At 36.2% G+C, this 23,892-nt stretch overlaps 1 protein-coding gene across 2 annotated transcripts in view; it reads left to right on the top strand.

Moving 5' to 3' along the window:
* Positions 1-23,892, top strand: part of TDRD12 (tudor domain containing 12) — a 39,185-nt gene that overhangs the window by 5,699 nt on the left and 9,594 nt on the right. The window contains exons 6-23 of one of the 2 annotated variants that reach the window (XM_030025786.1): positions 1,591-1,676; positions 2,721-2,919; positions 3,558-3,625; positions 5,195-5,253; positions 5,999-6,059; positions 7,209-7,313; positions 7,712-7,897; positions 8,587-8,740; positions 10,847-10,974; positions 12,870-13,061; positions 14,705-14,833; positions 16,651-16,768; positions 17,634-17,767; positions 17,865-18,088; positions 18,844-18,943; positions 20,990-21,177; positions 21,552-21,762; positions 22,297-22,389. In XM_030025786.1, the coding sequence (XP_029881646.1) occupies positions 1,591-1,676; positions 2,721-2,919; positions 3,558-3,625; positions 5,195-5,253; positions 5,999-6,059; positions 7,209-7,313; positions 7,712-7,897; positions 8,587-8,740; positions 10,847-10,974; positions 12,870-13,061; positions 14,705-14,833; positions 16,651-16,768; positions 17,634-17,767; positions 17,865-18,088; positions 18,844-18,943; positions 20,990-21,177; positions 21,552-21,762; positions 22,297-22,389 (2,435 nt within the window). Of the gene's footprint in view, positions 1-1,590; positions 1,677-2,720; positions 2,920-3,548; positions 3,626-5,194; positions 5,254-5,998; positions 6,060-7,208; positions 7,314-7,711; positions 7,898-8,586; positions 8,741-10,846; positions 10,975-12,869; positions 13,062-14,704; positions 14,834-16,650; positions 16,769-17,633; positions 17,768-17,864; positions 18,089-18,843; positions 18,944-20,989; positions 21,178-21,551; positions 21,763-22,296; positions 22,390-23,892 lie in introns of both variants that reach the window. The other variant, XM_030025785.1, reaches the window with a different exon arrangement.

The following is a 23,892-nucleotide window of genomic DNA, read 5'->3' as shown; positions in this document are numbered from 1 at the left end:
GTCTTGTCCTTTCCTGTGTTTGGTGTTTCAGTAGGTCATCCGGTCTTTTTCATATCAAGCCTTCTATTTTGATATGAGACAGCTTTTGGTCTTACTAGAAAAGCAGCTCTTCACTGAGATTTTTCTAATCTTGCTTACATGCTTCTACCTGAAAAAACTACCTACCTGCTTGCTTACAAGTGTAACAAACTCAACATAAAAGTTCTTTGGGGAGGAGAGGATGAGTTCAGGAAAGCAATAAAGGGTCTTCAGGCTGACAATTTCACAAACTAACTGGGACAGCACTTCTCACCATTTACCTTTTTTTTTTTTTTTTTTTTTTTTTTTCCTTACACACACACATCGGAGTGTCACTGTGCAAAGTGAAGGTTAGTAGGGAGCAATAATAACATTGAATTTAATTTCAAAGAAACTCCCAGACTGTACCATAAGTAGTGATACCTACTTTTTTAATTGCTAGCACCTCATTAGTGTATGCAGAAGTGCTTCAGAATTTACTAACAGGCTTTTATCAGCTATGTTTGCTTGAATTAAGAGCCTAACCAAGCTACACAAATGTGCACATGTGACTTCTTTCAAGAGAAGTAAATGTCAAGTTTGGAAAGCATACGTTTGTACTACAGATTATCAGAGGCTAAAAGATAAACATGGCTTTTAGCTTAGAACTAAGACTAGTTTGTGTGGATGTTATCAAAATCCGGAATAAAACTCCTTAACACCAGTGTGAGGTTAAGAAGCAGGGAGTTTGTTTATTGGAGCGCTGGGTACATGGGGGATTGCTCCTCCAAAGGCGTGTCCAACTTTAGTATCAAAATCTATCAGTTTTTATAGACTTTTTCTGTCAGGTCATTGTTACATAAGCTCTTAACATAAAAATGCATACTATGCTTGTTGTTAAATGTAACCTTTATAATGATTGGTCCTTTGATTATATAACATTATCAATATTCTTCTTTAAAAACAATCATTGGTCAGTTACACTTAGCTCTACAGATTGGAGTCTTCGATACTCAAATCAAGATGGGAAGGGTAAGGGGGTTTCCAAGCAGCAAACTGGTGTCCATGACAGTTTCCTTAGTTTCTTGAAACAAAACATAGAAAAATGAGTAACTTCCTGGTGATGTTTCTATGGTTAGCTATTTCAAACTCTAACAATATTAAGGTTCCTATAGTCACACATAACACAGTTCCTAAAGTTTCTATGGCTACATTTCAAACTTAACAATCCTATACATTGTGCTTCACAATTTTACTTCTTGATCAAATCTAACTCTTCTATGTGATTAAATTCTGATTTCTTTATCAGAATATTTGCAACATGGAGAGGTCATTAATCTGTTTTGGCTCTCAATCTTCCTTCAGTGACTAAGGACAACTTCATTTTTGTAACTTTAAGTTTGTATTGCCTTGTTACTTTCTTGTTTCATTTAAATGTTATTATATTTGTACTAGCTTCTCTAAAGAAATAGGTTTACACATCTAACAGTGATTTCTGTTGTTATTTATCTTGGAAAGTACAAGTGAAAAATATTGATAATTTGATAAAGGTTTAATATTTTTACTTGTTCTTATGTTTATTACTACATTTAGCAACTACCCAAATGAAAGCCAAGTTATGTGCTGTAGAAGGTAACACATTTGATGTTTTTCTTTATGTGACAATAAAAGATGAAAAGGTAAGATACTTTTATATCTACAAACCTGTTCATGCACTTTGCTATGTAAGTGATAACTGAGATTAGCTTAAGACTGAAGAGTATTTCTTGCAAGTGAGTTTTGTAATTTCTGTCAGATACAGTAGAAGCAAATCATTAATGTATTAGAGGTTTTGGTTTATATTTCTGTAGCTTGTAAATTTCTGGAGGCATTCCAAGAGGCAGAAATCCCTTTTTTTCTTTGTGAACCTCTTTTTGGAAGGTATTGACAAGCAAATGAATTCCAGCAAGTGCTTCAGATGGACAACTGTGAATTTAGTGCACTTTTGCACTTTTTGTGGTATCATGCTTAAAGATGTTTCAGTAAGGCGGTTGCATAGTATTATAAAAAATAGAAGTTCACACTTGCTTTTGCATAAGACTGAGTCCTCAAACCTTTGGGGAAAAAAAACAAAACTAGTTCCACTTGCCAAAATGTGTAACTTGAGCTAAATCTCTGCTGTAGCTACTTAAGCAGCTGTATGGTAGATACAAATGAACTTATTTGAATACTGCTTCTACTTGGACTGTGTTACCAAGGCTTTTAACACTGGGGCTGTGGTCTTTGCCGGAGACAATAACTTTGAAGGTACATACTAATTTGAATATCTTCTCTCAGTTCAGAATCCCAATTGGCAGTAGCGTCACTGATCTCTGAGCCAATGGAGTTTAAGAAGTTTTAGGTTTAGCGTTACTTTTTTCTGTCAGCTTTTGATGCATGCTAAATGAGAAAGAAATAAACTAGCTTGACTTAGAGTTTTTTAAAAATTTTTAGGGCTCATAGAAAAAGCTAATTGAGTACAGAATTTTAGGCAGAAGCATGAAACTGACAACTAATTGACATCTGTTTAGAGAACATACAGGAAGCTATGACTGAATTTCCTATTGTGGAGATGATAATCTTCAGAATGTATTTGCTGATATTGCGTATGTCTTACTGCTGTTTAAAGCTTCAAATAAATTGTAAACAAGTATGTAGTGGTGATTACTTGTTGATACTGGTCAATAAAGATCTTGATTTTCTAGGTGTGCGTTAATGATGATCTTGTCTCAAAGAACTTTGCTCGTTTTGAGGAAGGTAAAGAGAATACAGGGAGTTGTGCAGATTATCAGGAGAACCAAACATCATTAAATGCTGAGTCTCTTCCAATGAAAATTGTTAATCCTGCACATGCTTTCAGGCCAGTGCTGTTTCAGGAGAAGATACCAACAAATCTTGAAACAGGTGGGAACCGTGTGTATCAGAAACAATCATACATACAGTGCATCATGTGTCTTTAACTGGGTATATTAAACATGAACCTACTGTCTCAGTTTGAATCTGATGATTGGATCAAATGGTATCCTTCTAACAAACGATGCTTATGTATCAGACTTTACAAAGACCAATGAAATCATCAGATGCAGGAATTCTGTAAAGATTTTTGTACTATATAAGACAAAGGAAGTCTGAGGGTGAGTTACACGGGCATTTGTTGATATGCTTAATAGCATTAGATACTGAAATTACTTGTGGCGTTGATCAATGATGCATTACCAGTTTTTTGAGTTTGGAGGGATTTATTTGAACAGAGGTAACTTTATAACTAGTGTTTACTATGAGTGGTCTCATTTATAAGCATCTCTCTTGCTTTTAAAAAGTATGCAACCTTCCATCCTCCATCCTTGTTCACTCAGTTCATCTACACAGTTACCTTTACTTAAAGATAACTTTTTTTGGTGGTTGTTTTTGCCATTAGGAAATGATGCAAGCAACTAAAGTCAGTTGCAACCCAGTGTAAATAGAAGTACTGGATTGTTATGCGTTCAGATAATCAGAAATGTGTTTCTGTATTTTTTTACTTACCTTTCTAGGTCTTGCAGTTTCCAGTTCCTTTCTTGAAGAGACATACAAAAGATCAACCACAGATCTAAATGAAAGTACTGCATCTGTAAGTATTATATTTCGTATTACCATGTTGAAGATGAACTAAATTAAACATACATAGGACAGATTAGGAATACTGTAGTCATCTAGCTGCTTCTTCCATGTAACATAGATCTGGGGGACTGCACTAATTCTTGATATAGTTTAAAAAAAAAAAATTTAAAAAAATCTACTTTAGTTTCTTTTTTTAAATTGAAGAAAATTTAAAAAAAATGTACTACAGTCCTTGAAAAAGTTGTGCCTCCTTTTGCACTCCTTTGCTATAGTTTAATGAAGATGATAGCTGTTTACACGACACAGTTTTCTGAATATATCAAAATGTAAGTTTTAGTGTTTCCTTGAAATCAAAATAGTCCTCATGCTGTACCATGCTAAACATTCATTGGAGTCTCTTCTTATTTGTTGAGTTGTCTGATACTTTAAATGTTTATTATGGTTTCTTGCTGTTTTCTTCTTTTTTGCTTGCTCTTCTTTTCTGAAACATTTTCAAAAGGTCAGTGCTCATTCTTGAGTGTTAACTTGTGTACTGAATTGCACAATTGGAGCTATTAGAGTGTCCATGGGAGGAAAAGAAAATGAACTGATGGACATGCTCAGCAGTGATTATTTGCCTATAATCTAATATCAGCTCTTTTAAAGAGCCCATATACTGTTCCATGTCCTCTTCTGCTAGGTGCTTTAGAGGAGAAATTTGCTTCTATGATAGCAATGGAACTATTTCTTCTGTCAGGTCAGAGGAAAAAAGGAGGTTTTAGCTCTGCTGAGAATTGAAGCATGGCAAGCGCTCCTGAACTTCAGCTGTAATACCTTATTGAAGTATTTTGGAAAGAATGATCATCAAAATAGTAGTGTGGATTGTTACTGGAGCAGAGCAGGATTACTTTTATACTCTTGTGCAGTCAGCTGAATTACATTTACTAGCCACTTGAGTGATGCAAGTCTTTGACCAAGTTATGCCTGCTGATTGCTGGTGACTAATGATGAATGCTAGAAAATCCCCTGTTCAGAACCAGACATCTTTGGGGTAACTCTGGATCCAGTATCTGCTCCTAGTTACTCCCTTGAGGATTTGCAGTGTTGTTCAATTTAAGTTCGTGTGTGTTGTCTTTGTAAGTGTGCGGCTGGGTAACCTGTGTTTGGTTTTCCTCCTGTCTGTGGTGTGCAGGTTTTCCATGATTTTTCTTAATTTTGTTTCAAAAAATGAAAATGTTTAAAAAATAATCAGCATGTGTTCATATTGGCTCAGGTCCACAGTTATGACTGTAGCTTGAGATGTGACCATGAACTAATTTTTCTTTTGTGTGGCCCATGTTCCTTGTTGCATGCTTGATTCTTGTTGCAGAACAGCATTTTCTTTACTAAGTTAGACAGTTTTTCTGAAGTTTGTTTCATCAAAGTTGTTGCCTTATTCATACAAACTTGTTTATACAAAAATTTTCCAAAATATTTGGAGAATCCTAGAGTTAGGTAAGAAAACCAGCTTCAACTGAATACACTGAAGAAATAATTTTTCTAAAATGTTGCTCTTGAACAGTATTTTTGTGCTAAAAATGTGTTCATCTTTTCTTGATAGATTGTCAAAGCAATTCCAGTTTTACCTTTCAAGGAGAATACAGCAGTTTGCCCAGACAGGTATGGTGCAGTGTGTTAAGTGGTTATGTAATGAGATAATGAGGAGCTGTAGTATGTTTCCAGTTACTTTTCTTGGGCAGGAAGAAGGGCCAAGGGTAAGAGAAGATGCATACACATGCTTCTGGAGAAGAAGGGAATTTGAAGCTGCTGATATTTACCCAGACTACAATAAAAACAGCAGTTCTTTCTAAACAATAGCTTGACAACAATGATGTAACGGGGAAGCATTTTTTTCTGCACACTAAATATGTCAAGTTGCTTTATTTTATTCTTAGTGTGATTTACAAAGTTTTCAAACTTCATGAAATACGGCTATGTATTGATTTGTGCAATGCTTTTACTATGCTGCTTGTCAGTTGATGCATATGTAATAAACCCAAGGAGTGTTTCTTTAATTCAGTTTCTGATGCTAAGATACATTGTTTCATTTTTTGAAACGTTAAGAAACCTTTTTCCTCCAGTCCAGTCTGATTTTCTTCTAAAGTTGAGGAACCTACCAATTATCTTTGTTAAAAAATTTTCCTTGGGATTATTTTCAGATACTTAAAAGCTAAGAGTAGATTTTATTTTCAAAATAAAATTTTTATTTTTTCTTTCATGGTCGAGGGTTTTCCTCCTTGGCAGAGGTAATACATCAGAAATATTTTGTGAGTGAATTGCTTCATGACACTTTAGAAATATTGGTGGTATTTATAAACTACGTTTTACTTCTGCATTTATGTTGGATGTAATATTTGTTTCTCAGGCTTCAGCAGTTCTTAAATTCTGATCCTCTGAAGACACACATAATTGAAGATTGCCAACAGGTATTTCAAGCATTAACTTTTATTTAACTTGTCTTGTGCGAATGTATCGTGTGTATGTGGAAGGTTCTGGTAGTGTTGGGGCTGCAGGAGTTGTCTTTGTGGAAGGAGGTCAGGGGCTGATTCCAGCTGCATCGGCAACAAGACCCACTGCAGGCCAAAGCTGAGCCAACCAAGTTGGTGGTGTCTCTGTGCAAATGTATTTAAGAAAGGGCTAAAAATGCAGGGGAGGGAACAAAAAAAAAAAAAGAGAAACAGAGGCAGTGCCAAGGTCAGAGGAGCAGGAGGTGCTCCATGCCACAGCAGGTGTACCTGAAGGGACTGCAATCTGTGGAGGATGCACACTGGAGTAGAGGAAAGAAGTAAGAGGGAAGGAGCGACAGAGAAACTGCTGTGTTCTGACTGCAATCCCTGCCTTGCGCTGCTCATTGCCTTAGTGGTGGGACCAAGTGTAACCTGCATTGATTATAAGGGGAGAGGAGAGGAGGTTGGAGTGAAGTTGAGCCTGGGAATGGAGGAGGAAAGGTGTTTTTCTGAAGCATGTAAATGTTTGGTTGGTTGGTTTTGTTTCCCAGTAACCAAATCAGTACTCATACATATTATCTGGCAACAAATTAAGTTAACCTAAAGTTGAGTCTGATTTACCTGCATCAGTAACTGTTAAGTAACCACCCTGTCTCTATTTTGACCCATGAATCTTCTTGCTCACTCTCCTTGTTATTCTCCCCCATCCCTCTGGAAGGGGAGGGTGAGTGAGCAAGTGGCTGTATGGGTGCTTGGCTGTGAGCCAAGGCCAACCCACCATGGCAAATTTTGCTAGTCATATTTTTTAATTGTATTTTGATTTTGTTATAGCTGAGTGCTAGCTGTATGCAGAACATGTAGTGCATTCTCTTGAGTGGTTTAAGACAGTTGTGTTAAGACAATCTTGATAAATCTTTAAGAAATTCTAATAGTGAGTATTTGTCTCACCACTGGTCTGTGTAACTTATCAGTATGTATGAGTCATATTTAAAATGTATTTACAATTTCTTTGGCTATTTTTCATCAAAATACCATTTTTTAAGTACAATAAGTGCTTTTGAGTCCTATGTAAGCTAAACCCCTTTTATTAAGTATTGCCTTTGTCATCTATTTGTCATGTGGTTTCAGAGTTTTCAAAATCTTAGTGAAGAAAGAAACTTTGTCTGTCTTAGCAACAAAATTGAGCCATCATCAATTCTGGAAACGGCACCACTTTTTGATGGTCTGAAAAAGGTAATGCTTATGTAATATATTACACTGAATATCTTTTTAAGGCTAGTATCATACCCCAACTTTAGATACTAAAAATTATAGTAATACCTGATTTTGATTGGAGAATGTGTAGGAGGTTGTTCCTGTGCCTGAACAAATGAATCTTCAGAGAGATGCTGTAAGAATTGTACATGTTTCTTCTGGTATGTCAACCACTGGCCCAAGTCATGGGATTTGAATTCTAATATAATAATTTAACTCCTCAGCACAGAAGAACTTTTTTCATATTGCATGTTAAGGACATTTATTATGTAGTACATCAAAAGCTTTTTAAATCACTCAGTGTTGTGTTTTGTCTTGTTTTGTTACTGCTTAAGTACACTGTTTTCACGTGGAACTCTTAATTTCTCTTTCTCTAGGAACTTACTCGGAAAAAATTTTTAGGCCCTAACTTCACAGAATCTTACTGTTGGCCTCCAGTAGCTCGGGGATGTGATGTAGTTGCCATATCGTATCAGGGAAATGATCCTTTCTTATATATTCCACCAGTTCTTACATTTTTGCAGTCGGGAAGTTGCTACAAAGCCTTGCCGAACAGGAATGGAGTATGTATACATTAGAGTAGTAGCACCTTTTCTGTTCTAAAGTGCAGATGTAGAATAATGATCCAAAAGGTAGTGGGTGTTTAGAATGCATATGTTTAATGTGATCTTAGTGTATCATCATGATGCTTGCCAGTTTATATAAGCCCTCTGCTTAGAGGCTTACAGACATGGACTGCATGAATGTGGGAGTCTAAAACTTGTTTATCAAGTAATATCTAACAAGTGGTTAATGTCGTATCACTATGATAATGAAGCTTTGTTTTTAAGGGGATAGTATGTAGTCATTAAATTAAAATTTGTATTAGCTGTTTTAAATATCGTAATTAATTTTCTAACTTGTATTAGATCACAGAAACATAGAATTATTGAGGTTGTAAGGGGCCTCTGGAAATTGGCTAGTACAAACCCAAGTAAGACAAGGTGCTCCTGCTTCTGTTAAATTTTTGGACATTTTACTCTAAGTTGCTGTATGCATCCTTTTTGTCTCCAGTTAACCTGGTGTATGGTTCCCTGGGTCTTTAACATCTGCATTTAGGAGGTGATATAGCATTAAAAGCTTCAGTTTTGAAGTACTTAAAGGCTTGTGTTGCAGATTTTGTTTTTGCCCTAAATGCTGAAGTAGTACAATTCTTAAGATTCTGAACTCCTGTCTAATACTGTGGTGTAAAATTTTGTACATATGTATGTAGCCACTAGCACTTATTTTATGTCCTGGGTGGAAGAAGGCACATCTTGTTTTTGAGCTACTGAAAATATACGAGAGATGTTCCAGACAGCTTCATCCAATGCTGATAATACTGGGGCAGAACAAAGAAGAAGCTAGAAGTGTGAAAATACGAGGATGTAAGAATACTTTCTATCTTTTTAATTATGCTTGAAAACTGTGGGCTGCCTTAATTGCAGGAAATCACAAAAGAAGCAATTCATACTTACGTTTTTTGTTCTGTAAAGTGATAATTCTATTTCTTTAATGTTATAACTCTGTAGTAATACATGAAGCTTCAGCAGTGCTATTTAACGGTAAATGGTATTAAAGCTGTTTGAATATGTATATGTTCAGCATCTTTTTTTGTAAGCTTCATAACAATTATTTTTGAGCCAAATTAGTGGTAGGGATTTGCTGAACATTGGGCTGAATTAGAATTAACGGTGGACTTCCTTGATTTAAAACCAGATTTTATGATAGCCCTTTTCGATATATGCGCATCCATTGCTGGACAGAGGTACTGGGTCTGTCAGGGATGGAGTTAATTCTCTTCCTAGTCTGTATGGTGGTGTGTTTTGGATTTGTAACTGGAACAGTGTGGATAACACACCAGTATTTTGGCTTTTGCTGAGCAATGCTTGCACAGCATCAAGAATTCTGTTCCTCCCAGTCTGCCACCCAGTGAGTAAGCCAGGGTTGGGCAAGAAGCTGGGAGAGGATGCAGCCTGGACAGCTAACCCAAACTGACCAAAGTGATATGCAATACTGTATCATGTCATGCTCAGCAATAAAAGCTTGAGGGGTGGGAGTGATCTGGTGAGTGGCTGGGCATCTGTCTGCTTCTGGGATGTTGTCAGTGGTTGCCTTTGCACACTTCCCCCCAACTCCCTCCTTCACTTATTCTGTCTTTATCTCGACCCATGAGTTCTCTCACTTTGGCAGTTCTATTCTCTCCTCTGTCCCACTGGGGGTGGGGGCAGTGAGTAAGCATCTGTGCCTTTAGTTGCTGGCCATGGTCAGCCCACCACAGTAACGCATATGTGTATGTTCTTAAAAAATGTTTTTAACAAATACATAAGTATTTCAAGTACATGGATTTTATTTTTTAAAATTGACAAATACTTGGGCAACGTCTGATGCTGCTTTACTGTTTATATACACTTAACATGATTCTTCTCTACTCTTAATTTAAAAAGAATATTGGAAGAGTGAATGATTAAAAAGGAGGTAATCATTCTCTGCAGACAAAGTTGCATAAATGTCCAACTTAAATATAAGTTTGAAGTTTGTTGGTTTTTTTTTTTTTTAAATGGTAGTTTCCAACTTGCTTATTGCAATAAATAGTAATTTGTGCATATAACTTCAGTAGTATGCAGAGGATACTCTGTAGAGAAGAGGAGGCATAGAAGTAGTAACAGAGCTGTTGGGAGACTTGCCCTACTTAAGTGTATTTACTTAAAACACTTAGTTTTACTGGTTTTGTTTGGTCTTTTTGTTAAGCCTTGACTCATAACTGCATTTTTAAAAGTGGCTCTTCTTGCCAGGGAAACAAGAAATATAGATAAAACTATGAAGGATTGTGTAAAACTTCCAGTTTCAGCAGTTTGCATTCTTATATCCATCATTCAAATTTAAGAGCCTGGTGGATGAATTCAGATATTTTATTAGTAGAGCTGTTGGTAAATTTGCACAGGTTAAGATTGTTGTGGTTTTGTTTAAATACACACACACACACACACACATATGCGTGTGTATATATATATGTGCAGATATCTAAGCCACGATATGTGCTTTATTCCATTTTTAAAACTGAACTTTGCTAAAGGCTGCTCTTGCATGTATTTAAATATTTACCGTGTGTCTATCTGGTTCTGAAGTTCTTATCTCTACTTCCATTACCTTATTGGAAAATGAAATGGCATCCTGCTTTGTGAACTTGTTAACGTTCAGATCTTTCACTTCAAAAACTGAGTTTTACCCACTAAAGTCTTGAAGGCATGCAGGGGTAGAAAAATATAAGCAAACTAAAAATGACTGTTGACCAGAAGTCAGAAAAGAGTTCAGCGTTCTCTATTATAAAAAAAAAAAAAAGCCCAAAACCAGCAAAAAAACCCCCCACAACTTCAAGATGATGCATCTGAAATGCATATGTGGCCTTTTTAATAAAGCTATCATGTCCTATGGTGTCTTACTAATTTTCAAGTTGTAAGCTAATGTTAACAGTCTTTTCTTCCTCCTTGTAGGCGAAGTCATCGTGACTACACCGTATAGTCTCCTGAGGCTGTTTGAACATCACAGTTTATTATTTTGTAGACTTTGCCATCTTGTTCTTGATGAGATTGAGGTACTGTTCTCTGATGCTGTTGAACAGGTAAATGGCTTATACATTCAGTTGGTCAAGTGCTGTTCCAGTTGTGTACATGTCTTAAACAGTGGGGCACATACTGAAAAAAACAACCTTCTTGAACCCCTGTGGTAGAGTTGAGGAGAAAATGGAATTTAAAAAAATCTCATTTGTATACTTCTGGCAGAATGAGACACTGGAAAAGTGGGGAGAGCTGTGTCTTGTCCTGTTCTATGCTACTGCTCCATTATGCTGTCTTCCTTTGCTGTGGATGGTTTCCCAAGGACTTGTGTGGGGTTGTTTGTTTGTTTTTTTTTTTTTTTAACTTGGTAGCAGTAGTTTCAGTGTAGGGATCTTTAATCTACTTTAAAGATTTGCATCACCTGACTGTAAGGAACTTCCTTTTCCCTCTTATCAGTGCTGTTTGAACAACTTCAGTTCAAGAGCTATCTTTATTGGTAGGTTCCTCGGTCTCTGTAGAATGAAAGGCAGAAGTGAATGATCAAATAGTCTTGGAAGCAATCGTAAAAACTTTCCTTGGGCCTTAATGACAGTACAGGCAAAAGGAGAAGCTGATTCCAACTCAGAATCTTGGAAGAGGAACAGCATTAAGTTTCATGTTGACAAGGATTGTATCAGTTTTAAAATGATGACTTAAGTTTGAGAAAATTCTTTATTTTTTTTGTTGCTGCTTTGATGCTTCATAGGACATGCTTTCTTGTATTGCAGCATATTACATCATCAATATGCAAAAAACAGCTTACCTTTTTTCATGGTCATGGATTTTTTTAAATCGTTAACTTATTAATATTACCTGTTTAAAAGTTGGTGATTAAGACTAAAGGGCTGTGTTTCTTACTGAAAAGCTAGAGAAACATCTTAATGGAGATAGATTGCCAATTTTGCTGTATGTGAAGCTGTTAAATGTGTCTTTGTAGCAGCAAATCTCAAGTCTTAAATTAGATGAAATGTCATCCTTATCCAGTGGGGCATTTCTTCTTTCTGTTTAGGCTGTTCTTTCTGTTGTATTCCTGTACTACTTGAGCTGGAGTGCAGGTATACCATATGAAGATTGTGGGAAGGGTAGTTTGTGCATGTATCTGCTGTTTTTGTAGGGTCTTCTTCAGCTTCTCAGAAATGTCAGTCTTGAACAGAAAGGAGAAGAGATGCTCTTTCAGATTGGAGTGATCATTTGGTAATGTTTGGATTATCACAGCTCTTCTAAAGCGTTGTGTTACAGAAATGTTATATTCTTAAAAACATTGCTGCTATGGGTAAGTTTAGTGCCAGGTTGAGAGATCTTTCAGAATTGTGCCAGAACCCTGGAATACTTATTAGTATGGTAGTGCTTTGCCAGAAATCCTGATGTTGTTCCACAGCTGGACTGCTTGTCACTTATGTAAGGTGATGTCATCAGGAATATATTTATTCTTAGTGATTTTTAATTTTTTAATAAATTATTTCATGGCACGCACACACACCCCCCCTTTTTTTTTTTTTTTGGCAAATTACTGTATTGACAGGTTGAGCTTATCTTCAACTTACCTCCTAGTTTTTGCTGACTGCCTCTGACCTCTTGGATCTACTTTTGCCTAGGCTCAGTATTTTTCAGATTTGAACAGATCCTTTTCCTGAGATTTCCATCTTCTCTGGGCAGAATCCTGTGTTAATGATCCTGTGTGCCTGCACATGCCATTCCTTCCTGCTGTCCTGTCTCTTTCTTCTTGCTTCAGAAGTCATTCAAATAATAGGATAAAAGTGCAAGAGCCAAACACTTCATGTGGGGATTTGAAATTTGTGTTTTGCTGTGGTGGTGATTTTGCCACTGGAAAAAACAGTGTGCTGAAACAGTGTACTTTTCACTGCTGTTACATACTTACTGGAATAGGATAAGAGGATAGAAAAATTTTTTTTCTCTATAGGTTTTTGCTATATTAGATTGTTACAAGAAAGCCATTATTACTGAAGAGTGGGAGTATTCACCACATCAGATCATTGCTGTTGGAACTCGTTGGAATAAACATATACCACGCCTGATAAAGGAGTTTATGGATGATCCTTACATTGTGATAACAGCTGTGGAAGAAGCTTCCATCTATGGAAATGTGCAACAGGTAACAATTTGGGTATGATGTCACTCTTTGTTTACTAAGGTATTTTGCTGTTTGTACTGATCAAGGTCAGTGTATGTGGGTGCTTATTGTTTAAGTGGGCAACTCAGACTGTCCAGGTGCACCTCCCATGTATGAACTGAGATGACTCACAGAAGACCTGTACAAGTTAATCACTGAACAAGCTGAAGGTCTTTTACCTTGCTTTGTAGGACTGAGGTGAAGATATTCCCTCAAGTATTTCATTGTTAGTACAAGTGAATCTGAATTATGTGAAGTATTTGCAAATGGTACAGTTTGTGACCAGAATTTTATCAGAATGTTTTTGCAATTGTTAATTGTGAATGGCAGAACTACAAGGTGAGTTGTCCCAAGGCAGAGCTAGTAACATACCTGTTTTACTGCTGTGTACCACACAATACAGAACTTAATTTGGCCTAAAATTTCCAGAAAGTTACTGTGTGTTCTTAGGTGTCTTCTCATTTAATTTCCAGTCAATGTAGTGTAGCCCTTAAGAACAATACAAAATGTTGTACATGTGAACTAATTCTTCTGTGTCTCAAACTGTAACAACTTGGGGATTGAGAATGTTGGGAAGTCTCTAATACCGGACATTCTGAGCATGGCACGAAACTGAAAAAACACCACTTTTTGTAAGAAGTCTAATTAATAGTTTGACAGGACTGAACATGTCAGTGTTTTGATGCTTTAGTTATTAAGGGTATTTCAGGTGGTGCAGTATGCTTTTGGAGTGTGAAGCTTTTTTAGTGGTACTTGAAAATGCCAAGCTTAAAGATTGATAAATCATCTAAAGTTAAATGAATGAAAAATCTCAATGTGGGATTTTGATTATGTGATGGATTTTTAATTATGCTTCTGGGAGCTGTCCTAAATGCATACCTTTTGTGCGAGTTGTATCTTTTGTAAGTATAACAGAAGACCTACCACTTACTCGAGCCACCATTTACTGAATTCTCTTTGGTATTATATAGCAATGCTTAGTGCTTACTAAAAGAATAATTTTATAGTTGTCCTGGTTTCAGCTGGAATAAAGTTAATTTTCTTCTTAGCAGCTGGTATAGTGCTGTGTTTTGGATTTAGGATGAGAAAAATTTTGGTAACACACCGATGTTTTAGTTGTTGCTAAGCAGTGTTCATACCAAGTAAAGGACTTTTCAGCTTTTCATACTGTCCTGCCAGTGGAGGCTGGGAGTGCACAAGAAGCTGGGAGGGGACACAGCAAGGACAGCTGACGCGAATGAGCCAAAGGGGTATTCCATACCATGTTATGTCCTGCCCAGTATATAAACTGGGGGGGAGTTGGATGGGGAGGAAGTACCATGGCTTGGGGATTGGCTAGGCATCAGTCAGTGGGTGGTGAACAATTGTATTGTGCATCACTTGTTTTATGTATTCTATTATTATTTTATTTTCCTTTCCTTTTTTGTCCTATCAAACTGTCTTTATCTCAACCCATGAGTTTTACTTTTTTTTCCTGATTCTCTCCCCCCGTCCCATGGCGGGGTGGGGGCACTGCATGAGCAGCTGCGTGGGGCTTAGTTGCTGGCTGGGGTTAAAACATGACAACAGTGAAATGTGTATAGATTACGTGAATTATCAGCCCTCTGTTTTGTATCTGCTTCTAGGTCGTGCAACCTTGCATGAACAGTGAGAGAACTGCTGTGTTACTTAAAATACTGGATTTTACCCACAATAATTTTCAGAAGGTGCTGGTATTCACTAATTCAGTAAATGAAGTAGAAATGATTCATAAGGTAAGAAAGTATTTAAATTTACATAGATAAGTGCTTTTTTAATTGTTAAGGTATAACAAACTGAAATATCTTGGCTTCTGAGAGTAAAGGAGGAGCATGAATTTGGAAGTTAATTATTTCTGCTAAAAATAGCCCTAATCCTGCCCTTCTGCCAACTAAAAGATAAGCCTAACTGACAGGAATGTGTGGCATAGAATGCATTCATTACTAAATTCTTAAGTATGTTCTGTGTGTCAGATTGGAACTTTGAGTTGAATCAAACTCACTTTTTTCCAGTAAAAGTTCTGTCAGTTTTTTTTATATTATTTTTTACAATTTCCAGGAGTGGTATGGGGGGAGAAAACTTAAGCCACCATGTTAAGAAGTTCTATTCTGTTGCTTTCTACTTTGGCCTAGTTGAAATTGTAAAAGGCCATTTCTCTGATGTGAAAGAAATATTTTCTGTCATCCTGTGAAAGTCTGTTAGAATTTAGTTAGGCTTCAAGTCATAAGACATGGAGGTATGATAGCATGCTTAATATCTATTTTCTTAAAAACTGGCATAAAGCTGCTTCAAAGTTACCTGCAATAGAATGTGCTCCCATTTCCCACCTTTTTTGTGGGATTGTATACTCGGCATTTCAGAGGTGGAGACTAAGGAGGAGTTTTCCTGCAGTAGTTCTTTCTTCAGATATTATAGCAATGAATATATGTAACAACATAGCAATAATCTCAACTGTATTTTCATTGTCTCTTTGCTGGTCCTCCAACAGTGTGAAGTAAGAGGAGTGCAATCTGATTTGACTGGGAAGCAGTTCTGTTAACCTTGGATAGGGTGATGGGGATGAAGCTGCTAAAGGAGGCAAGCTATGAGGATATTAGAATTAAAACCTTCAGCAATAGCTTCAAGGATGGGATAGCAAGAGGATATGTGGCTGGATTGTTCAGATGTCATAGGAAGAGATATCAGTCCTGAAATGTAGGAATGTATTCCCTTCCAGAAGCTGGAATAGATCCTGTGATGTTTAAAGTATTCTTCTTATGTAAATGTTAGTGTATCCGGAATGTTTAATCTTTGACGATTGTTAATGGAAGCAAATCTGGTTTTGTCTTGTGACTTTCTGACTTGTTTTCCCTTAATATTTGAGGGTTAATTTCTTCAAGCATATCGCAACCAACCCCACCACTAGTTGAAGAGTATCGATGCTAAAGAAGTATTAAAGGTGTTTATAGTAATCCTTGTGTACACCAACTTCAAATATCTTAAATGGTCTACAAAAATATTTTTAAGTGTTAACTTAGTTCAATAGATGTGCCCGTTTACCGAATAACCAAGGGTTTTGTAGTGATTAATCTGTGATTAAACGTTGAATCTGACAAATACATAAAGCCTTTTGAGAATACTACGTTCATGCAAGTTAAGTATGGGTAGATGAGTGAGGGGTTTTTAGTGCTTTTTCTGAGAGACTGAAATGTGAGCCTACATGTTGTTAGATGATAGAATCCACTTAAAATAGAGAGGACACCTTAATCATGGGTAAAGCTTCAAGTGGAATTTGTACTTTCTTAAACATTGGTTTAATGTATTAATTCATAGGAGCCTGAGCTTTATTAGCCTTCTTTTTATATGGGAAATTAATAAGCTTAATCTCCATAATCTCTATCTTTTTTTTTTTTTTTTTTTAATATATATAAGCAACCTAAATTTCATTAACTCCTTCCCTTGGCTCCTTTGACAGTAGCTAAGGTATGGTAGATACTAATAAACTCTACTAAATAGTATATCTTATTAGAGCAGTTGTCGCTGTATTGGAAGAACATATAACTTTGTCATCCAGGTACTGAAGAGCAACTCAATATTTTCCTTGAAAATACATGAGAAGAGTGAGTGTAGTTTCAAGTATATCATAGAGCAATGGACAAAAAAGTATAGTTCTGGCACTCATGTTGTCTTAGGTGAGTATTTTCTCTTTGTCTGGTTGTGATTATGTCTTCTTGGTGACTCATGTTCTACACTAAACACTTACACTAGGTTATGTCGTCACTTCCACAGGGTCAGTTCGTTATGAATTCTTTCTAGTTATCCCTTTACTTATTAGCGCTACAGCTAGTCTTTTGTTGTTGTTGTTGTTCCTGGGCCCCAGGGTTAACTGCTGCGAGGAAAAACCTTACTTATTAGAGGGAACATAAAGGAGGTTTGGCATTTTTTTGATGCATTAGTTAAAAGAACTGCTAGTACTTTCAGAGAATTTCCATAATTTCACAATTCTCTCCTACTACAGAAGATATTTTCAGTTTGAAATAATTTAGAAACTCCAAAGACTTGTTGTAATCATTTCCCTTACATTCTGGTAGGATTTTATTTTTCAAGTTATTTGCAGTAGCAAAGAGTCTTACCCAGTTTCAAACTTAATTTTTTCCATTTTGTATGTCAAAAGCAAGAAGAGTGACTTAAGTATATCTGCTTTGTAGGTTAATACAAAGGTGTTAGCATTCCTGCATTACTTGAAGTGGTTTCTGTCTTACTGTTGTGAAGCACTTGGCTGTGGGCAATTCTTTTTATTCCATGATACTGATATGAGATATAGAATTATGCTAGACAATTAGAGACTAACATGAAATGCTGTTTCTACCATATGCTTACGAAGTGTATTGACTGAAGAAATACAATGTCTTATGTAAGTGTATTGGGAAAAGACCTTTTTCTTCATTCTGAAGTCAATGGATGGGGAGAAGGAAATAGCCACTGCTAATGTGATATAATACTTCACATGCTTGAAGTATTACAGTTATCTTACGTGTGTATAAAACATGTGCTTAGTTTTAACAGATGACTGCATGCAGTCTTTGAGAATTACAGATGCAACTTGCGTGATACATTTCAGTTTTCCTTCTCCAAGAATCTTTGGTCAACGTCTACACAGCATGTCTGACAACTTCTGTAATGTGATAAAGGTTTGAGTAAATCTTTAACAGGTTAATACTACATTTGGTTATTAAGTGGTGGATACGTAAAAGCTTTTAAAAAAAAATACTTATTTTTTTTCTTTAGGATTCTTCTGTAGATCGGCAATATACAAAGGCAAGGTCAGTCATTCTGCTAACAGAAAACAACAATGCATGTCATGCACTTGGGATCCTGCACTATTTGCAGCATGCAGAAGCTGAAATTCTACCAGAACTGCATGATTTTATGGCCAAGATGCTAGAAGCTGAGGAAGATAAGAAATTTTCAAGGCCACTGTGTGCTTATCTTAAAACGTTTGGGACTTGCAAGTAAGGAAACACCAAGTTTTCTTGACGCTTGTGCTAACACAGGAAGGCATTATATGCCCTGAATGATGACTCCTCCTACCCTTAATGAACTTTCCTGTTGGATACTTTTATTCAAACCATGGTTTTTTGGTTTGGGTTTTTTTTGGTCAATGTTGCATCTGTTTCACTCTTCTTAGGTACTTTTATGAAAACACAAATATTAACATTGTTATGGAGACCAATCATACACAGTCTAACATAGTAGCATAATTCTTCATTAACTCCTACATAGATGTATTTGAGGGAACTTTAAGCCATTGTTTTGATTAGCATTCTAACTATAATTGCACAAGGCTTGTGCTTTACTCGCTCCCCTGTCGTCTCCTTTCCTCCAGAGTGGGTAAGTAGATGATGACTTCTTTGAGCTGTGTGTAGCTGGATTGTAAGTAGTGCTTGAAGGAGAAAGCTAAAGTATTCTCAGGTTTGACTTCTAGTGTAGATAACTTGTTGTAAGTCACAAAAAATTCAATGTTAGTGTTTGTTTTACTCTGAAACAAGTGTTCTGGTGTGTTTTGTTTTGTTGTACAAACTTTTTCACCAAGAGCTTTTTGGCCATTTCTGTCTAACCCCCAGAGTCATTGGTGCTATTTGAGACAGAGATTGAATATTGAGGGCTGATGAAATTTTTAGTGCTTCAAGCTGTTTTAAGTCACATCAAAATAGTTTACAACTGAAAACAAAGAGCTGACTTCTAAAACTGTTTTCTTAATGTGTAGGAGTAGAACAATGTGTCCAGATCGTCATCAAATTAATCTACAAATAGATGTGTGCCAGAATATACCAGATAAAATTATACAAACGCCTGGATGTGTGACAGTAAGTTGTTATTATTTACCTTGGTTTTGGGTAACAGTAAGACAGGTCTTAAATAGCTACTTAGCATGTTACTTATTTTTTTTATTACATTAATATTACTGTAGTATGCATACTATAACTCTTGGATATTTGTTATTTTTTAGCTTTTTTCCTCTCTCCCTTGCATAAATAAGTGTGCCAGATTTTTCCCTTAATCCTTAGCTTGAACTGAAATTGTTTTGCAGGTGATTATGAGTTTGCCTGAGATTGTCTTCTGCACTGAAGATTCCTGTTCCATGGGAAGAGGGCTTAGGTTCTGTTTATTCCTTCCCTCTATAAATTGAGACCATATACCAAAATTAACAAAGGTTAAAGTTCCTATAAACTTTAATTATATTTATTGTAGAGGAAACATAAATTAATCTTTTGGAGTGAAGAGAAGTTGAAGTGGAAGATGATGCATGTTTTGTTGGAAGTGAGGATTTTTTCTTAGCTGACGTGTTCACACAAAGTTGCTGAAAAATGAGCATATTCTTGCCTTGTCATTTGAAACTAGTATTTTCATTTGCAGTATCCACAAAAAATGGGATACAGCTCTTCCCTTATCTTCTAGATGGAACCGTTATTTCCTACTCTAAGATGTCAGTGCTTTTTGAAAACCATTGTGATATAGAATGCTGTTCTAAATGGATGGGGTTTTTTTAGTAGTTTCACAATCATGAAACATTCATGGTTATTGGGTTGACTTTGCTATGGTGGTTCTTCACATCCCACTAACAGTTTGTATCTCCAGCTCTCTTCACCTGGCTTTTCAGTCTCTTCTATACTGGAGTGTCTTCCTGTACAGCAGTATTGTACAGTCTTTCTCGTCTCCTTGCTGGACGATGATTGCTGGGGGCAAGTGTTTAGATGTTGGTGCTTCCTTCCAAAGGTAGCACTTAAGTCTAAGAAGTGCTGGATGCCTTACATTTGGATGAGCTGCTTGTGCCTTCTTCTTGCCTTCTTCCTGTCCTGTCTTTTGCAGAATTCAGGTGCCTTCAGGTCATGCAGTTAATGGGTGTTATCCATTCCCAAAAGTCATAGGTTGTCAGAATAGAAAATAAGGAGAACTGGGTGGGTTCTTTGGTGTTACTCCATTTCTACCTAATAAATAAGCTTTTGTTGGTAGGTATGAGTTCAAACCTTTTGACAACCTTACATGTATCTGGTTTTGGTGCTGGATGGATTTGCTGGATTTAGTGGACAGATTTCATGACACTCTTGTTAGAAACTTGCAGTTACCTGGGGTGCACTCAAGACAGCAGTTGTGGCCTCTTCCATTTCCTCATCTACTTCTGCTGACTGCAGAGCCTGGGTGTCTGTCCTACAAATCAGTTACCACTTTAAGTATTCACTTTCTGTTTTTTGTTTGGAACCCAGTCTAATGTTTCCTTCCTTTAAGTACCTCAAGTTGCATTGTGCTTTTTTAGGATTTTTTTTTTAAGTGGAAATTACCTTTCTGGTCCTCTTACTACCACGTCTGGCCTCATACATGCAGCTGTATCTTAGTATTTCTGCCTGGCATGACCCTTTGGATGGAATGGACCCAGTACTTTATGCATTGGTGTTGATAGTAGTATATTCATAGTTTTTCATTTAAGTAATTTCAGTGCAAAAAGAGTGAAGGCCTCGTGCTTCCCCAGTCAGTTCTTCTAAAACTTGCTGTAAGTTGGAGAACACTTAGAATTAAGCTTGAATGGTGTGAAATGTCTTAGTGGTTAGTGGCTTGGCAGGTAATAGTATAGTTCACTGTTTGTCCATTTCAGTGGAATACCACCAACTGAGACCTAACAGTTCTTGCTCTATAAATTTCTGTCCACTGTTAACTGGACAGTGGGCAGTTAGTATTATTCATAAGATTATGAACAATATAATAACTCATAATCTTCTGAAATGTGTGTATGCAGCAGCATCTGTTACCTCTTTGGGCTGGAAAGAGGGAGGTGATCTTGAATATGAAAACTTATATTTCATTAATCTAAGAAATCATCCAGTCCTCCTTTTTTCTAATGTACTTTATGCTTTCAGATACTGCCTCTCCACATTGTAAATGCAACGAACTACTTTGGTCGAATAGTAGATAAACAAAAGGACCAGTATACAATTCTTGCTGAAGAAATTAATGAGTATTTTAAGAAACCTAGTAATAAAATTTCTGTTAAAAATGTGGAGAAGCTGGCGTTTTATGGATTATGTGAGAAAACACTTTTTCACAGGTAAAAATATTGGGGTTTTTATATTATTCATGTGCATTTTTTAATGCAGAGTAATTTAAAACTTTCACTGTTTAGTTAAAAAAAGTCAACCTGCCTCCAACACCAGCAAAAAAAAAAATCTCTGCTTTTCCAATCATTCTTTAAAAAGCTATCGCATACTCTCTTTAAGTTACCAAATGGAAAACAGAATGACTACCCACATGCACACACACAGTTAGATATTTTGCTATGAAAATACCTTTTTTTAATCTACTCTTGTTTAAAAAAAAAAAAAAAACACAAAAACAAACAAACAAAAAAAAAAAAAAAAACAAAACTTCTTACAACTGATTATATGAATAATAATTCTGTGTTTCTTCTCCTACTGTATGAAGGGTTCAGGTACTAGAGATTTCCCCAAAAGAGGAGGAAAATTTGTTCTTTAACGTCAAAATTAAATACATAGATGAAGGCAGAACAAGTCAAGTTCAGAGCTATCAGCTGCTTCACTTACCTGCAAAGTTTCAGTGTCTGCCACCTCAGGCTGTGGAATTTGTAGTTTGTAGAGTGAAACCCATTGATAATGAAATTGAATGGAACCCAAAGGTAACATGTACCAGGTTTCGCATGGTATTTCCTTTTATGTTCTTGAATTTCTCTGTGTGTTATTTTCTACAAGATGACAGTTACGAACTGCAAACTTAGTTATAAAATTTCATTGATTAGTAGTAATACCAATAAATATCTGCTATTGGGCCAAGTTCTAAGAAATCAGTTTTCTTGTTTTTGTACAAAATAATAAAGTGAAATTTATGGGATTTTCTTCTCTGATTTAAATGGCTTCTTCAAGAAAAAGTTATTGCTGCTTTTGAATCTGTGAGGAGTAACAGGGAAAGGTTAACCTTTGTAAATTGACCTGTGTTTGAGTATTCTTCCATTAAGGAAGCTCCTTCCTTAAAGGCTAATACTATTTTATCCTACAGTAAAGTTGGAGTATTTCACTGGTTTACTCAAAACTGGTTTTATTGATTGAATACCCTCTTCATTGTTAAGATCAGGAGATTGTTTCATTATAATTAAAATAACTGTAAAGTTATGTTGGTATACATATCAAGTGCAATGAAAACTTCTTTTTCCTAGGTAACTCATTATATTCATCACAAGATTAAAGGAAAACTACATGAAGCAAAAATAGTACATACCTTGGGAAATACAGCTTGGGTTGACCCCATGGTAGGTATAGAATTGTAGCATTACAAAATATTTGTATCTAAACTCCTTTACAACAAGAGCACCCATTCTTCTCTTTCCTTCTGTCCATTCCTATTTTAATTTAATTCTACATGGTATTCACATAGTACTGTTGGTTATTTTACTGTGATGGTGTCTGAGTACTGGAACAGGTTGCTCAGAGGCTGTAGAGTCTCCATCCTGAGAGATACTCAGAAGTAATCAGGACATGGTCCTGGGCAGCTGACTCTAGGTGACCCTGCTTGAGCAAGGGGGTTGAACAAGATGACCTCTAGAGGTCCCTTCCAACCTCAGTTGTTCTGTGATAGATATATCTTGTGTGTGTATATATATATGTATATATATTGTGTGTGTGTGTGTATATATATATATATACACTTGTATATAGGTGGAATACATGACTAAGACTTGACCTTTAAATCTGGAGAGCTGAATATGCCCCAGTAACAGAGCACCAAATTAATTGTAAATGTAATCCAGACTATTCCACAAAGTTCATAACAAAAGTGTATTTTGGAAGTACTAGTTTTTAGGGCTTTGTCTTGTAAAATCAATTCGGTAGTTCCTCACACATTCCTCTGAAAGAATGAAACTTTGATCCTCCAAGATTGCTGATACCTAAGACCTCTTATACTAGGCTTAACTTATTCTGTTTATATTTCTAAATATGTGTTGTCTTTTATGGTTCTTGCACTAGTTTAGAGTTAGTTTTAGTCTAAATTTTTCTGCAAATTAAAAAACACTTTCAAGCTTTTTTTTCCCTTAGTTTCTTGACCAGAAAAAGAGGCATGGGTGCTCTTGTTCTTGGACTTTTTTTTTTTTTTTTTTTACAAGTTTACTTACGCTAACATCTAGAAGACTTCTCGGTCTTGCAGAGTGTTAATGTGTAGTGTTGTGCGTTTTTCTTCATAAACTGAATTTCCTTCTGTCAGCATTCAAAAGAGGACCTGTAACCATCAATTGGGTGTGAAGGCTGTGATTCTGACCTTTCAGATTAGTAAGATTTTTTTTTTTTACACTTTCTCATTGCAGTAATCTCAGACATGTGATGAAATTGCTTTAATAATTGGTGTTCTGAGTTGATTTTTTTTTTTAGGTTTTCCTGAAATTAAAATGTTGCAGTTGGTGCCACGTTTCTGTTGTTCTGTCATTCCCTGGCCCGTAAGAAAGGCAGTACTGGCCTGGACCAAGCATTCCTGTTGGTAGTGCTGACTGGAAGAGGGTAGCTAGGGAAAAGTTAGAGTATGTCATCCATGTGATGATGTTTCCTCTAAGTATTCTCCTGTTCTCCCAAAACTTTGCAGGTAGGAGATTGCCTTAGGGCTGTGTTTTATTTGAAAGGAGATTTTTTTGAAAGGCAGGAATCTATTCTGACAGTTACATCAAAGGACAAAAAATCAGGTGCCTTTTAATCCTTTACTAACAGCATGAACAAGCTAGTTGCATTTTTATGATGTCTATTAAGAAATAACTTCATTTTATGAG

Source organism: Aquila chrysaetos, chromosome 9, assembly GCF_900496995.4.
Source record: "Aquila chrysaetos chrysaetos chromosome 9, bAquChr1.4, whole genome shotgun sequence".
In the NCBI taxonomy this organism is placed as follows: Eukaryota; Metazoa; Chordata; class Aves; order Accipitriformes; family Accipitridae; genus Aquila; species Aquila chrysaetos.
Note: the sequence above shows the minus strand (reverse complement) of the source record. Positions and strands in the feature narration are given on the sequence as shown.